Consider the following 11,489-nt stretch of genomic DNA (forward strand, 5'->3'; position numbering starts at 1 on the left):
AAAAAAAAAAAAAAATCCAGCCTGGGCAACATTGCAAAACCCCATCTCTACAAAAAATACAAAAACTAGCCACTCATGGTGGCCCACGCCTGTAGTCTCAGCTACTTGGGAGGCTAAAGTGGGAGGATCACTTGAGCCCAGGAGGCTGAGGCTGCAGTGAGCCCAGATTGTGCCACTGCATGCTCCACCCCGGGTGACAGTGAGACTCATCTCAAACACAAAAAAAGTGAATGAAGTTCATTACTAAGTCAGACTATACCACTGCAGCTGGGTCCACACTCAGGAAACTCACTCCATAGCCAAAAAGCATTAGAGAATGTCTCTGGGCCCCTCTGTGTGTATTGGCGTGAGCAGCAGGAGTGCTGCACAGATCTGCAGGCAGCTGGCAAAACCAACGCACCTACCCTTCCCTTGTACCCCTTGTCCTCTCTCTGAGGCACAGGCTAAGTTCCATGTCTGGCTCTCTTTTTGTCTCTTGATTGTTTATTTAGTTACTCAACAAATGCTTGGAGACCTTGGTGTAGGCTGGGCTGGCATGGGGGCATGGAGAGGTGATTCAGGTTCTTCCTTCCCAAGTTCACAACAGACAGAGAGAGAGAGGCAGGACAGACAGACAAAGCAGCACATTCCTCGCAATGTGACAATGACACCCAGGGGAATGTGCTAAGGAGAGGAGCTGAACCGGGCAGAGGAGGTTTCCCCCAGGAGATGAGCTGGGCATTACAGACAAAGTAGGAGGGGCCAGGAAAGGAAGGGACACAAACCATCCCAACCCCTGGATGAGGGGAGCAAAAGCTTGGAACCAAAAGAGAAGGCTGTTCCAGAGGCTGCAGAGTATGGGCACCCAGGACTTGAGTGTCGCTGGGAACTTGTCTCTTGTCCCTGCCTGTCTCTGTCACTCAGTGATCTGTCTATGCCCCCCAACACTTCCAGAGGAGAAGCACTCCCCTCTGCTTCCATGCAGGACTGCCGTGTCTGGAGGAGGCTGGCCCCTGTGGTGGCCACCATGTCACAGTGCCCTGAAGGAATTCAGCTCACAAAAGAAGTAGGGAAGGGGAGAATCAGGGAGGGGACCAAAGGAGTGTCCTGCCCTCAGACCTTGCCTCCACCTCTTCCTGCTAGCTGAGGTCCTAAGAGCTGGGCGTGGCCAGAGAAAGCAGGGCAGGTCCAAGAGCAGGCTTGGAGCCCAGCCTGAATTTTGAAGCAGCTGCCTCCCTGCTCCCCATGCCTGGGAGGAGGCCACTCCCCTCCCTCTTCCCCAGTGGCCTGATTCCAGCCTTTACCTTTTCTGGATCCCCACCCACTTTGAGAGTCATAGGTGTTATGTTATGTTATGGCTCCCAGAAAAATGTGACCCTCTGGGTGCACACACAATTTCTGGGGTTTACAGAGCCCCTGAAGCCCATTCAAAGAACCCTTGGGGGACCTCTCGTTAAGAAACCCCTGGTTCAGGGATTAAGGGAACAGGCTTGAATCAGAAAAAGAAACAGTGTTCCAATCCTGATTACTCCAAAACAGGCTGTGCGACTCTGGATGGGTTACTTAACTTCTCTGGGCCTCATTTTCCTATTACATAAAATTGGGGTAAGAGCAGTAGCTACCTAGAAGGATTGTGCGTAATAAATGAAATGAATAAACTGTTAGCCTGGAGCCAGGCACAAGGTAAGGGCTTATGGTATTTATTGTCATGGTTATTGTTGCTGTTACTGCAGACAGTGGCCCAGGGCAAAATGTAAAAACCAAGCGGGCAGTCCTGGCTCAGCCTGGGTGGCAGGAGGCCGTCTATCATAGTCCACTTCTATAGCAGAAGAATCGCTCCGAATTCAGTGTAGCAGGTCATCATGGGACAAAAACAACAATAACAACAACAACAGTAAAGGATCTGCACTGCTGGTCAAGTTAACTTGTTTCGAGCGCTGTCAGACGCTTTTCTCTAAAGGAACTCTAGCCTGAGAGGCAACTGCTGGTGCTTACACAAATAATCTGGAAATGAATGGGGCTACCAAAACAATCCAGATTGAATCCAATGGAGCCTTTGGGGGTTTAAGTGAATTATTCTCCTGTGTTAGGGATTAACTTGTTTTGTTTGGGTCTGCAGGGTCCCCTTATTGTGGCAATTCATGAAATGCTCTTTCCCTCCTCTTTGTCTGAAATATTCCCTAAACTGAGGGCAAGCAGATTTTTGGCAGAATCATCTCTTCCCTATCCACTGAGATAGAATAAACCTGGACCCTGACTGTTTAAGCAGCAAACAGGAATTCAGGATCCGGGTAGCGTGTAGATTAGGCTTTGAAGACAGGTATTTCCTCTGTGGAGGAAAATATCAGCTGCTTTCAGCTCCAGGTGACAGGATGCAGGCCCAGCTGACTGGGGATGGGGAGACCCCCAGAGTGTCTGCCTTGCCCCAGCACAGGGGCTCAGGAGGGGATTGGGTGGAAAGATTGGAGCCTGATCTGTCAGGGCAGGCTCTCCCCCACCGACCCCGTGCTCCTCATTTCTGGAATCCTTTTAATTCTAAACTCCTCTGAGGGGCTCAAATCATCCTCCTCCACATTGCACAATCATGTATACCCTATTTGCTCTATGGGAAGTCATTCAACCAATATTCAGCGGAAGCCCCGGTGTCTCCCAGAACTTCGAAGGTCCGAGATGAACCGGAGTACCCAGATGAAGTTTCCTGCTCTCAGGTCTGGCAGGGGAGGCAGGTAGGGGTCAGTACACAAACCTGAAATATATGTCATGGCTCTGCAAGAGGGGTACAAGAGGCAAGCGGGTTGGGGTCCCAGGAGTTCAGAAGATTCCAGCCCCACCCCCCTGGGGTTTTCCAGCAGTGGAGGTAGGGGTTTCCTGGGCTGGGAAAATGTTGGTAGGGCAGTTGGACTGGTTTCCAAAGGTGGCCTGGATAAGGGGATCTGGGTGAATCAAACTAAAACAACAAAAGGCAGGGTGGTACCACAGGCTTCCCCACATCGCACACCTCATGCCACACCCCACGCCCCCAGCCATATGGTGTGCCCAAGTGTGTTTAGCCAAGAGGCCAACCGATTAGGCCAAAAGAGCCAAGCCATAGGATTGGGCAGCAGGTACAGGCCAGCCAGGGAAGAGTTGGTGACAGTGGTGGAAGTAATTTAGCAGATGATTGTGAAATGTCCTGTTCCTTTTGACGTGGTGTGACTGAAGACTAAAGGTCTCAATACCAGCCAGCAGGATAAGACACGAAGAACAAGCCAAGTAGAAGGACCCCTCTGCTCCCCAGTTCACATTCCTCCCCTTCCTGTCAGCTTCTCAGTAACCCTGAACTCCGCTGGTCTTGAGGGTCTGGGAGATGGGCAACAGCAGGGGCTTTGCTTGTCCTTAAAGTCCTATCCTGTGGGCTAGTACCAGATGCAATGCAGAGACTGAAGAGGACAGAAAGAGTGTGGAAGTATGGGAGGAACTCTCTCCCTCCCCTTTCTCTCTCTCTCTCTCTCTCTCTCTCTCTCTTTCTCTCGATTGGGATCCAAAGGTCCTGGCTCCTGGATCTAAACGGGTCTCCCTGCCTCCCTGCTAGCACTGGGGGTGTCACTTGCCTGAGCCTCTGGGTCAGGGGTTTGGGGTTATGGCAGGAAAAGGCTGAGGTGGGATCCTGAGGGTAGGAAGTGAGAGGAGACAGACCCCTCTTGGCCCCAGAGCTTCCAAGCCACCCAGGTTCAGCTCCCTGGTGCCCTCTCCCTCTGGTCCTTCTCTGACTGCCGGTCTCTAGGCTCTGACTCCACGTTTGCTAGGTCAGCATCACCTAGTGGCTCCCAGGGCAGCAGGGAAGCAGCAGAGACAGGTCTGCCCTGGGGTGGGTCTGCAGCTCTGAGGGAACTGTGATTCCCATTCTCACCAGTCCTGCCTCTGAGGACTTGTCATCTCCCCATTCGCTTACCCCCACCCTGAAAAATGCAGGACAAAGATGAGTTTCCAGAGTGGGAGTTCTTCTCAACCCTCACGGCACTGGGGCACCAAACAGGAACCCTTTCTCCCGACACTGTCCCTTTTACACCAGAGAGCTGCCAGCCATGATTCCAAACAAACAAGTGAATGCCAGATCATGAAACCTATCTCCGCTCTGCAGAGGCATCCAGAGAGAGCCTTCCTGCCCCACAGCCCAGCTTGGCTCACTCTCTCTCTAGGGTTAGAGATGAGGGGTGACAGGGCAAGAAATTCTAGTCTTGCCATCCCAACCCCTGTCCTGGGCCATAAGTTCTCACATTGGCCTCTCTGGGCTCTTTTCTGGTCCAAGCGGTGCTGCCCAACCCACAGCCCACCCACCCAGGAGTTTACAAACAAAGCCAGGGCCGGGGCTGTGTGGGGGGCTGTGCGTGTGGAGGGGAACAGCTTTTCCTTTCTGGACTCCAACCCCCTCTAGGTCCTCCCCTCCTTTCTCCAAGGGCAGAAATGGAAAATTAGTAAGGAGGCCAGTGGCCCCACATAAACCAAATGGGGTAGCAAGAGAGGAGGGCCTGAGGGCACAGCCCTGCTGGAGTGCCTCAAGGAAATGAAAGAAATAGCTGAGTTCAAACCACCTATATACCCACGGGTTCACATGCATTTACACAAATATACACATGGAGAACCACACACAAACACATTCAAAAATACAAACACCATCAAGTAACAATGCACACAACACGCTCTGTCGATATTCACAGATCCCAGGCCCAAAGGTCCCTAGTCCCAGCCTAACTAGAAGCCCGGCCTCCCTGCGAGTTCCTGAGAGCAAAGCCCCAACCACCGCCTGGCCCCCGCCCCGCATCCGGAACAGCTGGAGTCGGCCTGGCGGTACACTCTAGCCCGGCACTGGGCTAGGCGGGGCCGGCAGCAGGGCCCCGGTCGGGGCCCTGGCGGAGCGCAGCGGGGAGGCACCGAGCCGGCCCCGTTAGCTCCGGCATCTGGCCCGGCTACCCGTCAGACGCCCATCATCAGGCCAACGGTGGCCCCAGCCAGCCTGGGGAGCGGATGCTGGAGGAAAGTGTGCAAGATTGCCAGAGGAGGTAGGGCGGCCGCTTCGGGAATCAGGCCGGGAAAGAGGCTCCCAGAGCCACCAACAATTCTCTCCTCTGCTTCTCCGCGTGGAGAAGGCTCAGCTGCCCAACTAGCCCCCTCCCCCAACCCCTGGGGTCCCCCACCCCCTTCCCGCGTCGCCCACCCAGGGCTGCCGAGCCGACTCTGACCTCCTGAGGGCCAGCCCAGAAGGGCTTCAGATTCCCTCTCCCCAGGCGAGTCACCCAGGCAGTGGGGTGATGGGCAAGAGGGTCACGGGTAGAGGAGCTGGGCTCTTGATCTCAGCTCCGCAAAGTCCACTCTAGGCGGCTCCTGGTCTTACCTGGCCCGCGCGGCGGCCGCGTCCCTCCCAGGCTGGGGTTCCCGCTACCCTTTCGGGCTCCATATCCCGGGTCGGAAACACGGAGACCTTCGGGCCGGTGCTGTTTTTGCAGCCAGGCCGGCGGGAGGAGGGTGCGCCAGGAGCTCGGCTAGCAGTTTGGGGCAGGGGCGGTGGCTTTTCCGTTGCCCGAGGTTCGGGTGCAATAAAGGGGCTGCTAATGTAATTTACAAACAGCTCGGGCCGAGCGAGGCGCGGCGCCGGGACTGACAGGCGCATTAGGCAGGCTAATTCCAGCCGGCTCCTCCTACCCCCGGACCGCTAATTAATGAGCTTCCCAACTTAGAGCCGCCTGCATTGGACAGACAGAGAGTGAAAGAGAGGGTGAGGGAGAGGGAGAGAAGGAGAGAGACGGGGGGAGCAGAGAAGAGAGAGGGAGGGAGGGAGGGAGAGAACAGGAGAGAACAGAGAGAAAGAAGAGAGGAGAAAGGGAGAAAGGAGAGAGAAAGAGAGAGTAGTGCCGGTGGAGATAATTGATTACACCTCGATCAAGGCTAACTTGTTAGCAATAGTCAATTGCCCCGTCTCTCCGTCTCCCTCGCAGTCCGGGATCGGCGCCCTCGCCTCGGTTCTTCCAACTGCGGCCGCCAGGACCCGGGGCCAGGAGCCACTGCGAGCCACCTGACACCTTTAAATAGCACCGGGGCTGGCGAAACTGGAGCCCCGCGCAGCGCGACCCGGCTCCGGCCCCGGATTGCTGCAAGCCCGGGCAGCAGCGGCGCCCGCGTCAGCACCCTCCTCCCGGGGCCCTGCGCTGTTCTGCCCGCCTCAGCTGCCGCGCTAATCGGCCCCGCGCCCGGCCCGCGTCCTGCCCAGTGCGGCCTCCTTCCCACCAGCCGCCTCCCGCCAGCGCCGTCCGGCGCTCGAGCTGCCCGAGGGCTGGGTCCCCCCGGCCCCAGCAGCCCAGGCCGGGCCCCCGAACGAGGCCGAGATGACTTCCAAGGAAGACGGCAAGGCGGCGCCGGGGGAGGAGCGGCGGCGCAGCCCGCTGGACCACCTGCCTCCGCCCGCCAACTCCAACAAGCCACTGACGCCGTTCAGCATCGAGGACATCCTCAACAAGCCGTCTGTGCGGAGAAGTTACTCGCTGTGCGGGGCGGCGCACCTGCTGGCCGCTGCGGACAAGCACGCGCCGGGCGGCTTGCCCCTGGCGGGCCGCGCGCTGCTCTCGCAGACCTCGCCGCTGTGCGCGCTGGAGGAGCTCGCCAGCAAGACGTTTAAGGGGCTGGAGGTCAGCGTTCTGCAGGCAGCCGAAGGTAGGCGCAGCTGCTGGATTCCCCTGCACCCAGCGCCTGGCGCCCTGTGCCCTGAGCGCTTCGTGCCCTATGCCTCTGCTCGCCTCTGCCCGCCTCTGCCCGCTCCGGCCACCAGGGCCTTCTAGCCTGAGCAGCTGCTTATGGGAGTGAAGATAGATGGGACGGAACCCAGTCCTTAATTCCTAGGGGCCTCTGGGTAGGCCAGAGTTGGGGGGTGGCCGGAGAGGGGTGGCCGGAGAGAGGAACCCAACCTCTCTCCGCAGTCTGCGTGCTTTGCCGGGCTCCCTTGCGTTCTCTGTGTCCTGGGAGCTCTTAGCCCAGCTACTCGGCGTGAGAGTCTTTTGCTGGGACCTTCTGGGTAAGGCAGGTTTAAATGATTGGGAAGGGATGGAGAACCAACATTCACATCGCAATTAAGGTGTCCCTGTCTGGCTTTCTCACACTCTCAGAGACTTTGGGTCTTTCCAACCAACTCTTAGGTAGTGGGCAGAGACCAAAACAATTTTTCCTAGGGACTTCTGGGAGACCAAAGACAGAAGGTTTGCCGTAGCCAAGGCTTGCCCTGGTCCTGGAGGCCGAATTAAATCTGAGAAGGGAACATTGGTAGACTGCAGGCCAGACAGGCCTGGGTGGGGTACGGAGTTATGGGGGGAAGAGCCAGGGTGGGGCTTCCTCTCTCCCAACGCGAGCCTACACTGTCCTTTCCTCCCAGGCCGCGACGGGATGACCATCTTTGGGCAGCGGCAGACCCCTAAGAAGCGGCGAAAGTCGCGCACGGCCTTCACCAACCACCAGATCTATGAATTGGAAAAACGCTTTCTATACCAGAAATACCTGTCCCCCGCCGATCGCGACCAAATCGCGCAACAGCTGGGCCTCACCAACGCGCAAGTTATCACCTGGTTCCAGAATCGGCGCGCTAAGCTCAAGCGGGACCTGGAGGAGATGAAGGCCGACGTAGAGTCCGCCAAGAAACTGGGCCCCAGCGGGCAGATGGACATCGTGGCGCTGGCCGAACTCGAGCAGAACTCGGAGGCCACAGCCGGCGGTGGCGGCGGCTGCGGCAGGGCTAAGTCGAGGCCCAGCTCTCCGGTCCTCCCCCCCGGCGCCCCGCAGGCCCCGGGCGCTGGCCCCCTGCAGCTCTCGCCTGCCTCTCCGCTCACGGACCAGCCGGCCAGCAGCCAGGACTGCTCGGAGGACGAGGAAGACGAAGAGATCGACGTGGACGATTGAGCGGCACTCCAGGTCTTCCGCTGCCCTGGGTTCCTAGCGCCCGCAAGCCCACCACCTCACGGACCGGACCGCCAAGGGGAGCTGGGACCTCCTCTGCCAACTCCCGCCTCCTCCCCAGTCCCCGGCCCCGGACTCGGCTCCTGGCAGCCGCCTCTTCCCTCACGAAGCAATAAACCCGGGCTGGCCGGCCGGGCCGGCTGCAGCCAGCGGCCTCCGCCGCCCCGGAAGCCCTCGCCGTGCAATTCTGTATGGCTTCTGTATAAATATTTAAACCTATATAGCGGGTTCTTCCCACCGCAGCCTGATTTTTTCTTTCTTTTATTTTTGTTTTTTAAATCTCGGAGATTTCGATGTTTTCAAAGCTCTCGGGCTGCCGGGATTGCTGAGGGCGAGGCAGAACCCAGGGCTGCGAACACTGACCCTGCAGTCTAGAGGACGGGTAGCTCCGGCTGTTTTGATTTTTCTCTGCATGTGGCGAATGCACCGGCCCGCTCCCTCCTTGCCTCCCGCGGCCTATTGCAGTTGACTTCTATTTCCTCCTGCCTTTTTTCCTTGAGTGGGAAGGGGATGAGGGGGGCAGCCGGGTCCTGACTTGCAAGTTTCAAAATTGATCTTTCCTCCCCACCCTCTGAGAGAGAAGTCTGTTTTCAATGCCATTTCTGCCTCCTAATGCCCACTAATGCTATTTTTAAGATTCTTTCCTCCCTCTGCATTTCCTCGGACTGACTGTTGGAGTCCGGCTCTTAGGGACAATGCAGGGGGAAATCCAACCAACCAACCATCGAAAACAGAACCCAAAGCCCTATAATTATTTTGTACTCTTTTTAGAATTTTTTTGCATGTGACAGAGACAGAGAGGAGGCCGACCCAAGCCCTCACCCCACCTCCTCCGCAGCTCTGGGTCTCCCTTGACACCTTGAACACCCCACTCCTAGCTCGACTTGGCCCGAGGAGGGTGGCGGGATGAGGGTGGGTTGCGAGTGCCCCTTCCCTGCTCCTCCCTTGCCCTCTCCTCCCCAGACTGTACCCAAGGCCTCTTTCTCCAATAAATAAAGTCTTTGCCATTTTACTAGAACCGGCGGCGACCGTGTTTGAGCGAGCGGCCGGTTTCCTAGAAGCAGCGGCAGGCTGGGCTTCTTGCCGCTGCTTCTCGCGGTCGCCCCAGCCTTGGAGGTTTGGGGGGATTTTCAGGGCAGGCTTTAGAGTGAGGGGAGAGGGGGAAGCAGCAGGAGGAGGCGCTTCTGCCCTTAAACCCGAGGCAGCTACTAAATCGGAAAAGATGCGGGCTTCGCCAGGTCGGGGTAAAAAGCGAGCCGTGAAATGCTGGAAGAAAATGCCTGTGTGTGGGGAGGCACACCATAGTACAACATTAATTTGCGTTGAACAAAGGGTGAGAGGGGTGGACTTGCCCTACAGTTCTTGCATCCCACCCCAGACCCACAGGCATTCTCCCTGCGCTCCCTGATAAACAGGCTGAGCCGCGGGATCACTGCAGGTATCACTCAGTTAGACAAGGGGTGGAGCCTTCGGGTTCCCAAGTTTCGGTTCCAGCCCCGAGGGCCTCATCCTTGGGGAGTAGGGGGCGAGAGGCCAAAGGCATCATGGCCAAGCTGAATTGCGAATGTGGGCACCTGGAAATGTAAGCCTAAGCGTCTGGGAGCTGGGGTGAATTTCTGGCAACATTAACAAATTCTGCTTCCCTCCCCCCCCCATTCTGCTGGGGGCAGAGGATTGGATCTTGCAAGCACTCTCTCGGGTCTGCGGTGCCCCAAGGCCGCTTTCACTTTCCCTGACAGAGCAGGATTCTCTCCGGGCTTTTGTTGTCTCTGGGCTGGCGAGTGGCCGCTGTCACCGGAGTGGGGTCCCGCCTCCGGGCCGCTGGGCTCTCTTTCTCCGCAAAATTGATGTGAGAAATGCGCATCTGGTCTCGGGCGGGCAATGGGGCCCCCAGGCCCGAGCCAGGAACGTGCGTGTCCAGGAGGAAACGAAAAGACAGAGAGAAACAGGAAAAAAAAAAAAAATAGGAGGGCAGAAAGACACTCCAAAAGCAGAGAGGGAAAGCGAAGAGCCACAGAGTCAGGACAGAGAGAAAGAAACAGAGAAACGGAGAAAGGGAGACAGAGACAGAGGGAGAAAAAATAATGGGAAGAGAGGAGACGAGAGAGAAGGAGCAGAGAAGGAAGGAGGCGTCAGGGCAGCGGGGCGGGAGTGCTGCCGGTTCCTCCCGGGCGACAAAAATCGCCCTCTCTTAGGATGGATGGGTCTGTAATTCGCAGCGCGGACCATGAAGGCCGGGACGAATGGGCCCGGGCGGCCGCTGACAGGCGACAATAGCCGGGCCCAGCCCCCCGCGGCTCCCGGTGCTCGCACGGCCGCGGCCCTCCGCAGCCCAGAGCGCGCTGGCGCTGGCGACCATATGGTTTTTGAATTTTCTTCACAATTTGTAGACAATTTGATGGATTAGGTCCCCGCGCGCGCCTCCCCGGCACAAAGGCGGCGCAGGGACCGCGGCGGGGCGGTCACCCGGGCATCTGCGCCCGCCGTGCGCCCCCCCCACCCGGCCCCCGCCCAGCGCCCGGAGCCCGGGGCCGCCCGCCCAACACGCTCATGAATCCCAATGAAGCGGCCCTGGCACCTCCGGCCGCTCCCTGCTTCGCGGCCCTGGGCCGGGCCCCACTGAGTCCTTTCGGGCTGGAGGGGGGCAGCCCCAGGGCCCAGCCCACCCGAACTGCGGCGCCCGCGGGGCGCGCAGTTAAGCAGGCGCAACGGGGCTGAGGAGAAACGGGGCCATTTATCCGCCCGTCTAGTTAAAGCCGGTTATTTGTTTGCTTCTCCGACCTCCCCCCTCTCCTCCCCTCCCCCTCTCCTCCCCCGCCCTTCCCCTTCTGCCTTTTATTCTTTTGTCTCTAAATGGATTTAATGAGCCTGAAAAACATGACAATTGAATATAACCAAGAAATAAAAAATAACGAGGGAGGAAGGAAGGAGGAAAGAAAGAATGAAAGAAGGAAGGGGAAGGATTAATAAAATAAGGAGAAAACGCAATTCAGTTCAGCAAATGTTTATTGCGAGTGTTTTCTGCGCCAGGCCGCGCAGGGGGCTGGGAAAACTGAAACGAATCAGATCCGGTTCCTGCCCTCAAGGAGCTCCTAGTCTAGTGGGCAAGATCCGCAGCACCGCCAACGCTAGTGGGAGAAGCGGACCGAGGGACAGCGCCGTGCCAGTTGCAAAACACTGAGAGGCGGCTACCAGGGTGTTGGGGGCTTCACGGAGGAGGTGGCTTGGGACCCGGGCCTCGAAAGGCGAGATGTAATTCGTTGTTTCCATAGGCCAGAAAAGAGGGCCAGCGGAAGGAAGGACCACAGCTGCGGCGGAGGGAAGGGGGAACGAAGTGTAAGTGGGAGCCTCGGCTAAACCCGAGCTAAATAGGCCATGGAAGAGCGCCCTGCTGGCTCCGTCCCGCACGATGTGGGAAGTGGATTTGAGCCACTCCGCAGTGTCCTCTGCTCTGAGGGATTCGCTGCCTCCATCAGGTTCCGGGTGGGCTTCCGCTCTGTTAAGGCCCGACTCTGCCTGGAATAGCACCCGGGCTT

At 57.7% G+C, this 11,489-nt stretch overlaps 1 protein-coding gene and 1 long non-coding RNA gene across 2 annotated transcripts in view; one reads left to right on the forward strand and one right to left on the reverse strand.

Moving 5' to 3' along the window:
- LOC108306340 overlaps positions 1 to 5,772 on the reverse strand; it is a 9,446-nt gene extending 3,674 nt beyond the window's left edge. The window contains exon 1 of the long non-coding RNA XR_001826096.2: positions 5,351 to 5,772. This is a non-coding gene — a long non-coding RNA (uncharacterized LOC108306340). The remainder of the gene's footprint in view (positions 1 to 5,350) is intronic.
- On the forward strand, positions 5,533 to 8,953 carry LBX1 (ladybird homeobox 1). The gene is made up of 2 exons (XM_017531115.2): positions 5,533 to 6,663; positions 7,376 to 8,953. The coding sequence occupies exons 1-2, from the start codon at positions 6,339 to 6,341 to the stop codon at positions 7,894 to 7,896; spliced, it is 846 nt and encodes a 281-aa protein (XP_017386604.1). The 5' UTR covers positions 5,533 to 6,338; the 3' UTR covers positions 7,897 to 8,953.
- Positions 8,954 to 11,489: the final 2,536 nt, after the last annotated feature.

The sequence above is a fragment of the Cebus imitator genome, unplaced genomic scaffold (assembly GCF_001604975.1).
Source record: "Cebus imitator isolate Cc_AM_T3 unplaced genomic scaffold, Cebus_imitator-1.0 Scaffold71, whole genome shotgun sequence".
Classification (NCBI taxonomy): Eukaryota; Metazoa; Chordata; class Mammalia; order Primates; family Cebidae; genus Cebus; species Cebus imitator.

Coding starts and splice junctions, on each gene's coding strand:
- LBX1 (XM_017531115.2), top strand. CDS start 6,339: ATGACTTCCAAGGAAGACGGCAAGGCGGCGCCGGGGGAGGAGCGGCGG. Junction 6,664..7,375: donor CGTTCTGCAGGCAGCCGAAG/GTAGGCGCAGCT, acceptor CTTTCCTCCCAG/GCCGCGACGGGATGACCATC.